Source organism: Erpetoichthys calabaricus, chromosome 15 (assembly GCF_900747795.2).
Source record: "Erpetoichthys calabaricus chromosome 15, fErpCal1.3, whole genome shotgun sequence".
NCBI classification, from domain to species: domain Eukaryota; kingdom Metazoa; phylum Chordata; class Cladistia; order Polypteriformes; family Polypteridae; genus Erpetoichthys; species Erpetoichthys calabaricus.
The window spans coordinates 53,197,708-53,214,411 of record NC_041408.2 but is presented as its reverse complement, the minus strand read 5'-3'; the positions used below and the strand labels follow the sequence as shown (position 1 = coordinate 53,214,411).

Genomic DNA, 16,704 nt, shown 5'->3' with positions numbered 1-16,704 from the left:
TTGTCTCGACAATAATGTTTGGACTGTTAGGAAAAAACTGACTTTCATTAATTCACAACAAATTGTCGATTTTCAGAGTAACTTTTGGAAATGCAATAAAACACATGATAAGAATATTTTTTTAAATTACAAATATAGAATGGTTGATGGGGCAATTGTGATCAAAGATTAAACACCAGAAAAACTCTTTTCCAAGATAGTTTAGGTTGATTTTCTTGTAAGTTAAAATGTGGTGGTGGAGTTTCTAAGTTGGACAGGGGTTACTATGAACCCCCCTTAAACAAAACTAAGTATAAGGCCTCAATATTGAATACTTAGCAAAATGAATCAAATTTCTTTGAAGCAGCTTGTGTTTGCCAGCTAAAGTAAAGGGTGATTGTTAGAGGTAGCTTATATATAACAAATTGTGAAGGCCGAGGCACTAAATATTGGGGAGCACATGCAGATGCACTGCATGTAATAAAGTCTTTCATGAAGCTGGACTAACTCTTCAGTTACTATTCTCTCCAAACATTAGGGTTTAAGTGGCCATACTTCTGCTATCCTTCACCAGAAATCTCACATACTGAGTGTGCGATTGAACATCGATTCAAGTTAAAGAGTTAGGAGAGTGAATGCTTCAAGGCTTACTTTGATTTTATACAAGCGGAACACAGATATTTGGCTCTTCAGTTTGTGTAGCTGGAAAAACTTACATCTTTCATCACCTCAGGATATTCCCAGCTCTAGAGGCAATCAAGTTTTAATGTCCCTTGTGAGAGAATGCACTTTGTTGCTTCCTGCATTGGTTCCATTCATCAATCAATTCTGCTTGTCTTAAGAGTGTAAAAGAGCCATTCATCAAACAGCTTTCTTCACCTAGCAGACTGCCATAGTTAGCATCAAGTAATTACTTCTGTAGTCCATTACCACTAACAACATTACTTAACCAACTTTATTTTCCTAAACAATAGATAATCCCCATAAATAGCACAAAAATGTATGAACCTGTTAATCACTCAAAACGTATTTGTAATTAAGTGAGCACAACCTAAATATATTGCTTTTTCTTTCAATATTGTTGACTTGGGTCTAACACTTCATTAACATGTTTAAAAGAGTGCCCTTCACCTTGAATGAGCTGCAAAAGTTAAGCATACTTTTATTTTCAATGTTTTTGATATAACAGACCTCTTTGCATTTTATACGTTACTTTACATGATACAAAATTACTTTACAAAACAGCTGGGAATTCAAGTTTAAGCTCAAAGCACCCTCATCACTTAAAAAACATTTCTATAGCATTTTATAAAACTTAAGTGGGGAATCAAGAATCTGGTAAGCAATTATCTAAAGTTGTGCTTTTCTTCAATTTCTATCATCAGATGTTTCTGACTCACAGTATTTGAAGCTAAATTAGCTGTTTTTACAGCATTTAACAATTAAACACTGTACATTATAAACAGTCACATGCCAAGCAGAATCAAAACCTGGACCTACAGAGTGTTTAGAAAAAAAATATTTTGTGGCTGTGTTTGCTGTAATAATTGAAAAGCAGAAGTCACAAACATGGCCTTGCTTGCTTCTATTCTCGAGCACATGCAACACTACGAATGACATGTAAAAAAACTCCATAAAGTCTTACTCTTTATGAACACACTTGTTAGTAAAATGCTTCCTGTGAAGTATTTAAACAAAAAAAAAATGCTAGATTTTTTTTCTGTGTAATATTGCACCATATAAAAAACAGACTGCAACTGGATATGCTTTCAAGTATAACAGATGGAAATTGATTTTGGAGTTCATTCAGTATGGATGGTGCTACAGCAAATAAAGATCAACTGTTAACATTCATTCTTCCATATACAGGAAACGTTCTGGCATATTGTTCAACATTAAAAATGCTAAACGAAATAAACACTGATTTCTAATGTATATGTAATACAATAGTAAAGCACTATGGGATATTGTATGTTTAAAGATGCTATATGAAATAACAGCCTATTGCTCTATTTGCTGTATCAAATATGGAAAGCACTCTGGATCGGTATCGTTTATGAAAGGCATGATACCAAATAAAAGCCAATGTTTATGTTAGACGGACTGTACATGAAACACAATCTTTGACTGAATTTGTATGAAATGCAAAATACTACGTCACATTAAGGCTAATTAAAATGTTAGATGTAAATCATTCACTATATGAAATAAGGACTGACAATTGTGACAGCTGTATTGTTTACTGTATGTAATCCTAGTCAAGTGTCATTCATGAAAGGAGTTATATCAGGTTTATTAGTCATACTGTACATTTAAAGCTGGATATTTGCCATGAAAGGTGGTTTAATAAAAAATGCTTAACTACTCCCTTAGTTTTATAATACAAGTAAAGCACTCTGAGATATTAATACGATCTTACATCATAACCTGCTAGATTAACAAGGTAGACTCTTGTAAATGGAGAACAGTCACCACAGCTAATAAATAAGGCATTTTTTTAAACAAATATTTTGCACACAGGCTAAGGGCTCTATAATAAAACACTAATACTTAAAAACATTTAGCAGTGTTCACTGCAACAAAAAGTAAGAATGGATTGTTTTACATTAAATGTTTCCAACCTCAGTTTGTTGCTAAAATATGTGAGGAATTTAATAATCAAGTTTTCTGTGCACTAAATTCTAAATATATTTTAGATTGTTAAGTAGATTCTGAAGTGTGTGCATGCAAACAAGACCTTTACAAAGGTCCACTGTACCAGTAGCACAACATGTTTTTCGTGGAGTCAGGCAGTACGTCCCCTATTGGCTACAGCACTGGACTCTATAATCCACACGGTTGCCAGTTTCATCCCAATTACTTTGTGACTCTGAGTCACTTAACCTGCCAGTGCTCCATGACTACAAATAAAAAGACAGTTGTACATTGGAAAATGCCTTAGAATGGTTTTCAAATTGGAAAGGCACTATATTTAAATTTTGTTTTGTGTTCATTTGTTAGAATATAAAACAATGCCTTTTAAAAATGTACATCTTCTTATAAAAAAACAAACTAGGAGGAAAGTTGGATCAGACATACACATAATAATTCTATTTTAAACAGATGATGTCACCAAAGTATGGGCAAGTTCCACTTACCAGAAACAAAAGTAGCACAAGGAAGGTTCACTTTAAATGAATTTCAGAAATGCATAAATTAAAAAAAGCAGTTAGTCTTTTATTTGATTTTTTTTCAGTGCCAGTGCCTCAAGAAAAGTACACCTGATGATGTGTCTAAAGGCTGAACACAACATGCGGCATTAGAAGTGAAGACTTCAAAGAATGATGATGCCTACCATTATTCTCTTCTTCGAAAAATGTACACTTGAGGGCATCAGTGGGAAGTTTGCACATTAGTTTGATGCTGTGCTACTGTATCTGAAATGTACTGTTAGCAACCTAATGCTCAACTCAGTATGTGAAAATGCTGCATCCAGAAATTCAAATTTGTTTTTTTTCTGCTTCATATTTTAAAATGTCAAACCAGGCAGGTAATAATGAAAGTAAAAAGAGCTTCTTTACATGCCTCATAAAACTCAGGACACAATATACAGTATCTAAATAACTTGAGAGATTCTCTTTTCCACTTTCTCTTCCTGTGGATCTAAAAGCTAAATCACTTACAGAAATTCTTTTATTTTTTACCACTGAGTGATGCTTGTTTTCTACAAATAAGCATAATTAACCTAAACAAAACACAGACACTCAAATAACACCAACTATTGAACCTCAGTGTCCCCTGCAGCTTCCAAACTGCAAACTGCTCTTATAGGAAGCGGAATTGCAACTGTTGCCCAAATATCAACTCCTGGATGGTCTTGACTGCTTCCCACCTCCAGCTAGGTGGATGGACTTACACAGGACATAGGTTTCAAAGTATGGTACAGAAAAATTTCTTCTCCCGGAAGGGGTTTTCAGATGCTGGCACTGGGACAATAAGAGGGTCTTCTCTTATGTGAGCATCACAATATGCCATCAGATCCGCTGCAGCCTTGGACACCTGAAAAAGGACCAAAATGCTGTCAAACCCACACTTTTTATATAGCCTGACCACAAATCACAAATGATGTACATGTACACAGCCAGTGTTTACATATGCAGTAATACAAAGTGAGCTTTGGCAGATCATGCAGGGACTGGACCAGAAATGCTTAGCTTTACAATCTAGCATCTAAGATATTAAGGGCCACATGCTGCCTTTTAACATGTAATTAAATAAATTCTCCCAGCCCAGCATAAATCAGAATAATACATTTTTAATGTATCTAGACATAAATCTTTAAATGGCAGTATATCGTCTTCACATGACCTCTAAGCAAAAGCTATATCAAAACCTAAAATGTCCTATGCTGTGCTCATAGATGCCTCCCTTCTGCGTCACCACTTAGAACAACTCTGCTAAAAACACAAAGATAGGCCTGGTGCAATGCCTCTGGCTGCAGCTTGCAGCATTCAGTGTGGTCAACGTGTGGCTATTTTCTCGCATAGCCTACATTGATAAGGACCCCCTTTATGCTAACAAAAAAAAGCAAAGTATCTCTCTTTACAAGTTTGTCTTTGTGGATTTCCACTGTTTTTCAATGATGATTAAAATAAAATTGGAAAAATGAAAATTTGTTTTTTGGTAACCAAAGCAAAACATATATACTGTACTTTGTATGCATTAAAATAAGAGGAAAAGGACAACTACGTTAATAATAGCGGATTTCTATGATTAACACAGCTAAGACCTAGCGCAAAATAAAACACAGAAAACGTACCATTTTAAGAAAAGAATCAGGTCATCTTGAATTTGATGGTAGCAACACGTCTCAAAAAAGTTGGGACAGGGCTACTTTTACCACTGTGTAACATCCTATTCCCTCCTCTTTTAACAACAGTCCATAAATGTCTTGGAACAGAGGAGACTAGTTGATGGACCTTTGGGAGAGCAACGTTGTCCCATTCTTGTCTGATATAGGATTCCACCTGCTCAACAGTCCTGGGTCTTCTTTGTCATATTTTTCGTTTCATGATGCGCCAAAAGTTTTCAGTTGGTGAAACATCTGGACTGCAGGTAGGCCATTTCAGCTCACAGACTCTTCTACTACAAAGTCATGCTGTTGTAAATAGATGCAGCATGTGGTTTAGCATTTTCTTGCTGAAACATGCAAGGTCTTCCCTAAAAATGATATTTTTTGGATCGAAGCATATGTTGCTGTAAAACCTGTATATAACTTTCAGCATTGATGGTGCTTTTCCAGATGTGCAAGCTGCCAGTTCCATAGGCACTAATGCACCCCTTATATCGTTAGAGACGCAGGATTTTGAGCTGAACGTTAATACCAAGCCGGATGGTTCCTCTTCTCTTTAGTCCAGAGGACGAGGCGTCTGTGTTTTCCAAAAAGAATTTCAAATTTCGATTTGTCTGACCACAGAACTGTTTTTCACTTTGCCACAGTCCATTTTAAATGAGCTTTGGCCCAAAGAAGACAGCGGGTTTCCTGGATTATGTTCACATTTTGCTTCTTCTATGCATGATAGAGCTTTAACATGCTCACGAAGTGCTCCTGAACCCATGCAGTGATTCCAATGACAGAATCATGCCTGTTTTTAATGGAGTGCCACCTGTGGGCCCACAGATCATGGGCATCTAATATTGACTTTCAGTCTTCTCCCTCGTGCACAGAGATTTCTCCAGATTCTCAGAATCGTTTGATATTATGTACTGTAGATAATGAGATATTCAAAGCCTTTGCAATTTTACATTAAGAACAATTATTCTGAAATTGTTCCACAATTTTTAGATGCAAATTTTTTGCAGATTGGTGAACCTCTGCCCATCTTTACTTCTGAGAGACTCTGCCTCTCTAAGATGTTCTTTTTATGCTCATTCAAGGTAGTAACCTGTTGCCAATAAACCTAATTAGTTGCAACATGTTCATCCAGCTGTTTCTTTTTAGTACCACTTACTTATCCAGCCTGTCCCAACTTTGTTAAGATGTGCTACTGCCATCAAATTAAAAATGAGCTAATATGTTTCTTAAAATAGTCAAATGTCTTACTTACAACATTTGATATGTTTTCTATGTTCTATTGTGAATAAAATATAGGCTTATGAAATTTGAAAATCATTGCATTCTGTTTTTATTTACATTTTATGCAGCAATTTTTGAAATTGGAGTTGCAGTTATTCTTGTGATAATAAAATATAATTAAACAGTGTGAAAAAATATATAAAATGTATTGAGACATGTATTCATTCTGTCAACAACATCCCTGCACGGCATTGCTGAATGTTATATGAATTCATAAATGTTTTATGAATACTTAACTAAGTATACCGTTTCAAATCTGATTAATCAAACTCAGGGACACAATGGGATGGACTCTACCATGGCAGGAGGGGCTGCTGGACAGGAACCCTGGATTAAATGCCAGATCATCACAGAAAATAATCACAGAGGCATGCTTATTCACACATAGCCAATTTAACAACAGCAATTAATCTAACCAGCATGTCTTTGTGATGTGGAAGGAAAACCCACACGGAAAAAGGAAGAACATGCAAACTCAATGCAAGCCCAATCCAGGATTACGAAAGTGTGCACAACAATGCTGTTCAATATCCATATTATCACATCTACTTAATCAAATGTTAGGTATGTTGAACTGGGGCTAGTCTTGTGGGGCCAGACGTGGTTCTCGAATGAGAACATACAGTACTTTTGGGGACAACCAGCTAAAATGTTTGTAGTGAATAGTGGCAAAATCTGCTGGTGACAAAGCTTTGCTGACAGGGACTCTTCTCATCCCCAGTTTGCTTCAGTCACTTTAAATGCTCGGATTAGAGTGTTCCATTTTTACTCGTGTATTAGAAAAATATGTAAAATAACTATAGAAAGACAAGAAGAAAGAAAAAGAAACTAAAGAGAAGATTTCACACTCAGAGAAAACAGAAAGCTAAAATTGCTGTTAAAAAATTAAGAAGCTTAGTAGCACAAGGTAACTAAATCTTAATGATGAATTTGTATATTGTAATGAGCGTGATGATAAAAGAGTTTAGCAGTGCTATGTGAGTTAAGAACTTTAGCTCCCAGAGGTCCCTGTGGTGGCTGTGATTGGACAGCTGCAGAGGGTGCAGGGGCTGCTGGGGACAAGATCAACCAACAGGAACTTTAAAGGGAAGCTGGCTAGACAGCAAGGAGGTCTGTTGTTTATATCTAAGTTCACCCATCTCTTTGTCAGCAATACCATCACCTTTGGATTATCGTAGATTTCCTGAATCATCACACCTGCATGGATGTATGGACTGTCTTGTGCCTGCCTGTCATGTGAGTAGTGAACCGGATTTATCATCGTGTTTCATCGGAGGGAGCTCACCCAAATCTTGCCACCCCCCTCACCACATTAGGAATACCGGTAGGACTGTTTATACATTACTTACAGCAAGCTCTTCCCTGGATTGTCATTTTTCTCCTTCGCTCCACATAAGCTGTTGCCACTGCATATTTGACTGTGTTATGGATTTTGCCATTAAGTGTTTATCGTTAGACGTTTATTGTGCTTGCTGTTTTTGTTGTATGTAAGTATTTTAAGACCAGTTATGTTTTTGTTTAGTTATAGTTTTACAATCAATTTTGTGCTTAATATTTTCAGGTTCATTATTTGTTTCTATGTCTGTGTGAGTGACTGTGCACGCGTTGGGCCAAGGCTGGGTGTGTTCATGGGGTCCCCACCGAAAAAATAAATAAATCACCATCCCTTCTCAATGGTGTGAATCTCGGCAGACACACATGTTTACAACTGCAGGCAGTTGGCCTCACACATTTCAAAAGTGCTCATATCTTTCTGTTATTTAGACTATTGCATCACTAGATGGCATAACAATAGCAAATTGAGTTTAGACTGGCAATGTGGCCCATGTATATTCTATGTGTTTAAACACATCGGTTACATTATGGCATGGCATGTTTGCATTTCCAATTAGACAGTAATATTAACTTCAGTTGATCTTTTAGAACTGCCGTCAAAAGGTGGATATTGTGCAAAACCCAACCCAGTGTTTCTCCTGAAGTGGTGTCAATGTCATTAGGCACAATTACTGATTCAGGTATTTTGTGTACCAAAATCTGCCTCTCCTGTGGCTCTTTGTTATCAGTTGTCTTAACAACAGTCCTTTTCATCTACTTTTGATGAAGTAAGACACACCACTTACATTGAGTGCATATTTTGCAATTCTTATTTTCACAGACGTAGCACTCAATTGTTTCAACCTTACATCCGACACTATCATTGTAACTGTGAACAACAGCAATAACGTATCTTCACTTTTACCACTATTTCACTGAGATCTTCAAATGCCAATGTATAATCTGATTTTACTGAAAGGTTTTTCCATTGCAACTGATTGTTTGTTTTTTACACATTCATTTTGCTCACTGCACATGTGACACACATTCACATATTTAATAGAGGTCTTTTTAGGAGAAGACAGTTAATCATAATCGGATGCTTGCTCTCTGTCAGACTAGGTTAACAAGAGCACCATTGCTCTTTGCAGGTCATAATCACCACCCCTTCTTTGAGCACCCCTTTCATGAGGGATTGGATTGGTATAGAAATGTGGCACTCAGCGAACCATGTAATTGTTCCCACCCACTTTTAAGCAAAATTCATTCATGGTTATTTACTGTGGGACAATGCCTGGACCTATCAAGGCAGCATCAGGGGCAAAATACAACCAGCCCTGGACAAGCTGGCATACCACCACATTGCCTGCCATCTAATAGTGAACATCCATCCATCATCCAACCCGCTATATCCTAACTACAGGGTCATGGGGGTCTGCTGGAGCCAATCCCAGCCAACACAGGGCGCAAGGCAGGAAACAAACCCTGGGCAGGGTGCCAGCCCACTGCTGGGCGAACATACACACCAAGCACACACAATTTAGAATCGCCAATCCACCTAACCTGCATGTCTTTGGACTGTGGGTGGAAACCGGAGAGCCCGGAGGAAACCCACGCAGACACGGGGAGAACATGCAAACTCCACACAGGGAGGACCCGGGAAGTGAACCCAGGTCTCCTTACTGCGAGGCAACAGCGCTACCACTGCGCCACTGTGCCGCCTAATAGTGAACAATGAAATCAAAACAAATCAATTGAAATGAATAAGACTGGCAGGCTTTGTTGGACTAAATATCCTGTTTTCATCAAAATTGTACTAATGTTCTAAATGAAAAAATGTAATTTATTTTTATAAACACAAGCAGTATATAATGTAGAATAAATGTTCTCTTGAGTTTGATAAATGATCAGTGAGGACATATATTTTCCAGGCTAGCGCATAATGAAGGTTTGGAAATAAAGTTTACTTTTTTGCAGTGTCTTAAAAATGGGCACAAAAGATAAGATGTAATACCTAATATGCCAGTCTAAGCATGTAAACAGTGTAAGTTTTTTAACCATATTGTCATTGTATTAGTCATGTTCTGTGAGCTCGTTCTCAGTGAAGATAACCATAAAAGAAAAAACTGAATTGACTTGAATATAGCAGATGTCTCACTTGATGTGAGGTTCAGAACAAGCTGGGAAGAAACAGAAATTCAAGTTGAATTTAAATGCAGCAATAATAATAATAATAATAATTAATTTTAAAAAACAGGAAATATCAATTCCACCACAGCGCACTTCTCTGATGTACAACAGGCACTTCTTGGATTACTCATTTCCAGCTGAGGCACCATGCTGTCTAGAACAGCCTATCAATCTTGTAGGCACAGTATCCTTTCATGTCAAGAAGGCCAAAGGCATTTCAGCCATTAAGGCATATTTTTGGAAATTAAGGCGCTTACAAGAATCTTAACTAATATTCACAATATCAACTGTAGAAAAGTTAACTTTGATGGCAAAACCTCACTGAAAGCTACCGTGGACCTCAATGCTCAAATGTACGCATTCTGTTGTTGACGAGCAATACCAGTAATTAAACTAGAAAAACCATTGAGCAAATTCTATGTACTTTCCATGGTGAAGACCACCCTTAACCACTTTGCAAAACCATTTTACCATAAAAGGATATATCATACTTTGAGCATTAGATGGTAAAGAGTAGATGGCACCCACTTTTGGGGAGGAAGCATTTTAATATTACATCATAGCCTCTTGTTTTTAGGTCAAAATCCTTCATAAAAATGTCACACTATCTACCTGATAGATGTTTATTTACTTCAGTATAATTTGTATTTCCTTTATTAACTGCTTATATCAAAAGGTGACTTAATGAAGAAACATTTTTGGAGTTTCCAGAAGATTCCAGCAACCCTTGAATTAAGTCAACATTTACACTGCATCTGAGACTATGGACACACTCCTATGTTCTCATTTGAAAGTGGCGTTTTTACATAAAGAAGATCTCCGCCCATACAGGCATTTTCACATTGTTTACAAAAGTATCTCTGTTCATACTAAAATGAATGAAAACACATGTGATGCAGATGTTCATCTATACTGGGCATGTGTGCATCGGTGGAAAAATCTTTGAAGGGATGATAAAACAGCCAGTCAGGGGATTTATCACAAAACTGTAGCATCCAGTATATTATTTGCCTTTAGTACATATATGCAGAATTCAAACTGTACACAATACAGTTTAGATGTATACTGGTAACCAGCACAATAAATGCCACTGGAAGCATCTTTTATATGTCAGCTATGTGGCAATATGGTTTTCTTCTATGAAGAGTGACCAATCTGGGAATGGGATATTTTTATGAGCAGGATTCCGTCAGGGAAGAGCTGCATAATAAGCATGAACAAACCGGAGTGTGATTACAGTTTTCATTTTTAAAGGTCTACTTTTCCACGCATCCACATTGCAAACCAAAACTTTCATAAATATATGGCTCTGGAGTGCGTTTTTTCAAAAGTCTTTATTTTCAGAGAAGTATGGAAAAAAAGGTGAAAATAGCCTAATGTCTACGTTTTTAAACGAAAATGTAGTGGTGTGGACATAGCCGGAGTATGCACCAAGTCTGCATACGCACCTACTCATAGAGTAGTACTGTAACTACTGCTTTTGCCGGGTAGTTTCAAAGGTGTGGGTTTAAAACCTAAACTGATCTGCTCACTGTACTGCAGCAGGGATTGGTTCTTTTCTTTTGTTCCACGTAGCCAACAGAAGTTTTAAACCATTCTTTACAATATGTCATCTACTAGAATTAGTGCATTCAGAAATTGAAAGAGTGAATATACTAAAAGAAAATGCTACTCTGGAAAAGCAGATTTAAGGAAAATGCTGAGCATAAGTTTTTACTAAACAAAAAAGCAGAGGAACTGAAAAGTAATTTGTAAATAAAACTCAGAAAAAAATGCCTTAGAGACATTCATGAATCGTGTTAACAGATTTGTCTAGCTCTATTGCTCTCACAGATAATCTCTGTATAAAAACAAATCTGTTTCACTGATGTGGGCCGCAACAGCTTTGCTGTACTATGGAAACTGTTGTTTGTGTTAGTGCCGAACTGAGATCTCGCTAGCACAACATTAGAATGTCATCTCTGAATCTTTTTCATAACCTGATGTTTTCACTTTTCAGTCTTACACAAGTTTTCTGTTATTGCTGCATTTTTATATTTGCTTTGTTTACATTATTCTTCCCAGTTTGTATGTTTAATGCTGTGTTGCTGTTTTCCTTGCTGTTTATAATGTTTTGTGTATTTGGCCTTTTTCCATGATAAGTTGTAAGATACATTACAACTGTTTATGATAATTGTTTTTCAACTGGAGCACAGGATGAGAACCAGGTAGTTTAAGGTCACAGGTAATGTTTGAACCAGCACACTTGTGATTCAAAGTGCAGTGCTGTATTGTTGAGGAATTTGTGAGACTTACCAAGTTTGTTTACTAGAATGGTCCACTCTTGCACCTAACGATTAACATATACACACACACAGATCCTGTTCTCACAACTATGTATGAGTGATGCCTATCTGCCAGTCATCTCTTATATATATTTCTCTTCTGGATCGTCCTGCTTTCACTTCAAAATCTGTCCCGCCCACACGCAGCCGACATGGCATTTCTTGATTCCTATTCATCCTCTTCCATGTCATGCACTATACTGGCCTGCTGAGTATAATACATCTAACAAGTACTCGAGGTGCTGCCACAACAGGAAAGTAGCTTTACCACCTTTGCGGGAGCCACCTGTGTCTTTACAACAGCTTCTTACATAGCAAACATCAGAAGCTAAAAATTATCGTAAACACATTCGAGAATACAACTCTTCTCTAGCATTTGCTTCCATGGGTGCACAGATAACTCAACCTCCTGGCCATGGACCATACTGTTTTAAAATACACAGGCAAATTTATCACCAAATCTCTCCACTACTATACGCTAACACTTCTACCTCTCCAGGATATGGATAGTTGTATGTTTTTGACACAGCGTAAGCTACTGAAGTACGCTTACAAAGTAAAGTAAACTCTGCATGCAGTGAAAATGTACTTCTCCAGCTAGATTCCATGCTCAGAACCATCAAGCCCTTCGCTAAATAATGCAAACACGTGCATGAAATTGCTCAGTCCAATCCAACAGCATCTGTACGAATGGTTTTCAAGGAAAACCCTAGGCAGGATTTACGACGATACAATGCCCTGACATGTCACACCGATGTTACAGTAATTTTCGTCGGAGAAGATGGCAAACCGCCTGCCAAAAGGGACATTTGCATCTATCCCATAGGCAACTCCTTTAAACAGATTTCCACGTTCAATATGAATTGCGATCCTATGGTTTACCCACTTTTATTCCCTTACGGAGACATTGGCTGGCACAAAGATTTACAACATGTTCCCGATAAAAGAACCGCCAAGCGAATAAGGCTTACTCAATGCCAATTTCATGCGTACAGATTAGCAATGTGGAATATATTTATGTATTTGGAAACTCCAGCGGCAAACTATTCCAACAGTACGTCGTAGATGCGTATGTTAAAACAGAGGGTGCGCGTCTAAACTATCTCAGATTACATCAACAAGAACTGCGCATGGAACAATACAAAGGACTTTCAGACGCACTGCAAGCAAACGCTGGAAATAAAAACGTACATGTACGCAAAATGATCATATTACCGTCCACATTTCCAGGAAGTCCAAGATGCATGCAACAAAACTATCAGGATGTCATGGCCATAGTATGTAAATTTGGAAAGCCTGATTTATTTATCACTTTCACATGTAATCCTGCTTGGCCAGAAATTCTACATACACACTGCGTCTTTCAAGAAGTATTTATTTCTTCTTGATTTCTGAATTCCTTTCTCACGGTTTTCTGTTTCTATTCTTACACTGCCGTATGCTACGGCATGCATCGGCTAGTTCTGTAATATTCCACATGGATCCCATTCACAGGAGTATGTAAAAGTGGTGCCTCATTCCTGTCACCCTTCAGAACTCCACAGAGGGACTCACTATCACTAGCACTATAAATGTACGGGTGTCTGCAAGACACACAAAGGCTCAACATCCTTTTGGTTATATGGCACTTACCAGCCAACAATGTCTTACTTCTACAGCACTTGTGCTTCTATTGAGATGCGACCTCTCAGCCTTGATAACCCTAAAGCAATGACCAAATAGCAATCTACCCTGCAACAGGTGCCCTAATATTTACTTTATTACTTCAATCACTCAAGATATAAAGACAAAGTATAGAAATGCGAAAGCAACATGGTATTTATTATCGGATAATAATATCAATAGAAGAAAGTATAATAGAAAATAAAATTGGTAGCCAAGTCTAGAAATTATTAGTCTTAGAAAAAGCTTACTGAAAATCAGCAATGTCAAGAATGGAGGCTGCCAATGAATCGCATCTTTAAAAACCAGCCAGCACTCTTTACATGACGCACATTTAGAATTATCATTTTAGTTTACCATTTGTGCAGAATTGTCACAATCATATCACTAGAACTAGAACCTCAAGTATAATGCTGTCACTGGTGATTTCTGAAGAACTGTCACTATTGAAACATGACAAATCACCTTCTTCTTTGTGTAACTTGTGTTCTACAATAACCAATTCAACTATCCTGACACTGGAAATGCTGGTCTAACATCCACCCTATCTCAGTAAGTGTTGTTCAAACTGTGTGCGTGCTCGCGGAGAAAGTGTAATCATAGGAATAACAGTAAAGGGGTTAAAAAAGAGTAGATAGGCCAGTCTAGTGGCAAAAATAATTTAATTAAAAAAATACATAAAAAGTTGGGTTTTTTTGTATATCTTGACCAGTTTCAAGACCTCTGAAGCCCAGGTTAATCCGTTCAAAAGTCCTGCCATGCTTATGGTTTGGAAAGATTGTTTGGCAGTGAAACAATGCAAACATCGTAGAACAACCGAGTTGGCAGGATTTTCACTAAACAACAGGTAAAGTTTACAAGAAGCTTGACAAGTACAGTATGCAGTAAACTTGTGTTTTTATTTTATTTAATTTTTAGGTTTATTTTCATTTGGTTTTTTTTTCACCTCAACAACTGAAAATGCCTGATATTGTGAAGATAATTTATTTCCAGAATAATATTTTTAAATACTTTTCTCTCTTAAAACAGATATACCATCTTTGCTTTTAATATTTGACATGGCATACTGTGCTCTCATAGTAATGAAGTATAATGTTAAAATTTGACATTACATTCTCTCTCTTTCTTTATATATATTATGTATGTTAAAATCCTAGAAATCTTTTAAGGATTTTTGTAATGAATCAGAAAGTACATAAACATTTACACAGAAATTTGAACTTATTAATGTATTTACAGCATCTCCAAACAGGCAGCTTTAATGTTTGTCTTATTTTTGCCAAATTTTGCTAAGAACTGGAAGGTCATGTAAGTTGCACTGTGCCATTAGAATGTCTAGTACAGAGGTCTCCAACACGTCACTCGCAAGCTACCGGTAGCTAGCCAAAGGGTTAATGAATCCTACATAAATTTGAAAACTTGATTAGTCAAATTAGGGGTGGGCGATCTTTCTAAAAAAATCATATCACGATCCTTTTAACACAAAAATCATGATCCACAATCTGAATTTCAATCTATTTTTTCAATGTAGCATACACTTAAGAGAATATCCAGACTCAAACTCATCAAGACATAAGTAACACTTTATTTTAAATATCAAACAAAGTTGAATTCAATTGTTTTCTTGTTCACTAGTTAAGCGGAGTTAAGGAACACTCTCTGAAGCTGGCGAGTGAGTGAGGAAGGCCCTCTCCTCGGTCCGCTGCGTGTCTCTGGGATTTGCGCAAATAAATCGGTACCGCAAGTGAACTATGATTCTTAGCGCAATGACGGAAGTAGCAAAATCAACCAGAATGTTCAAGCGAATTATACAAAAAGAAAACCTGATCTAAATCCTTTAAGTAGTTCTCTCGTTCGCTAGCTAAGCGGGAGTAAGGTACATGCTCCAAGGCTGCAGCTTGAGTGAGGAGTGCCCCACTCCCCTCTGCCTGCTGCCTCTCACTCGGATTCATGCAAATAAATCGGTACCGCAAGCGAACTATGATACATAGCGAAATGAGAGAAGTCACAAAATCAACCGGAATGTTCAAGAAAATGATAGAAAAAAACTCGATCTAAATCCGTTAAGTAGTTCTCTTGTGAAAAGTGGACAGACATACATTGGATTTTATATATTATATATTAGTAAACCTTCAATATAATTTGCAGTTAAAGTCTCGGCAGCATTCTCATCATTTCTGGAGCTTAGTAGAGCCAGAAAAGTGGTGGCTCTGAGGCTAAGGATCTGCGCTGGTATCCCAAAGGTTGCCGGTTCGAATCCCCATCACTGCCAAAAAGGCCACTGCTCTGCTGGGCCCTTGAGCAAGGCCCTTAACCTGTAATTGCTCCAGGGGCGCTGTACAATGGCTGACCCTGCGCTCTGACCCCAAGGGGTATGCGAAAACTACCAAATTCCTAATATAAGAAATTGTATAAGGCGAAATAAAGAAAAAAGAATAACTATAAGAATCTTCACCAAGCAGCTCTAAAAATGTCTGCTTTGTTTTTGGTCTACATACAGTCATATGAAAAAGTTTGGGAACCCCTCTTAATTCTTTGTATTTTTGTTTATCGTTGGCTGAGCTTTCAAAGTAGCAACTTCCTTTTAATATATGACATGCCTTATGGAAACAGTAGTATTTCAGCAGTGACATTAAGTTTATTGGATTAACAGAAAATATGCAATATGCATCATAACAAAATTAGACAGGTGCATAAATCTGGGCACCCCAACAGAGATATTACATCAATATTTAGTTGAGCCTCCTTTTGCAAATATAACAGACTCTAGATGCCTCTTATAGCCTTTGATGAGTGTCTGGATTTTGGATGGAGGTATTTTTGACCATTCTTTCATACTTCCATACAAAATCTCTCCAGTTCAGTTAAATTTGATGGCTGCCGGGCACAGACAGCCTGCTTCAAATCATCCTATTGATTTTCAATGATATTCAAGTCAGGGGACTGTGATGGCCATTCTAGAACATTGTACTTCTCCCTCTGCATGAATGCCTTTGTAGATTTCGAACTGTGTTTTAGGTCATTGTCTTGTTGGAATATCCAACCCCTGCATAACTTCAACTTTGTGACTGATGCTTGAACATTATCCTGAAGAATTTGTTGATATTGGGTTGAATTCAT

General features: G+C 37.3%; 1 protein-coding gene across 2 annotated transcripts in view; it reads right to left on the bottom strand.

Moving 5' to 3' along the window:
* Positions 1–213: 213 nt before the first annotated feature.
* The window catches only part of LOC114665830 (guanine nucleotide-binding protein G(I)/G(S)/G(O) subunit gamma-4), a 42,096-nt gene continuing 25,605 nt past the window's right edge, over positions 214–16,704 (bottom strand). For both annotated transcript variants that reach the window (XM_028820467.2, XM_028820468.2), the window contains exon 3: positions 214–4,017. In XM_028820467.2, the coding sequence (XP_028676300.1) occupies positions 3,889–4,017 (129 nt within the window). In that variant the 3' untranslated portion in view covers positions 214–3,888. The remainder of the gene's footprint in view (positions 4,018–16,704) is intronic.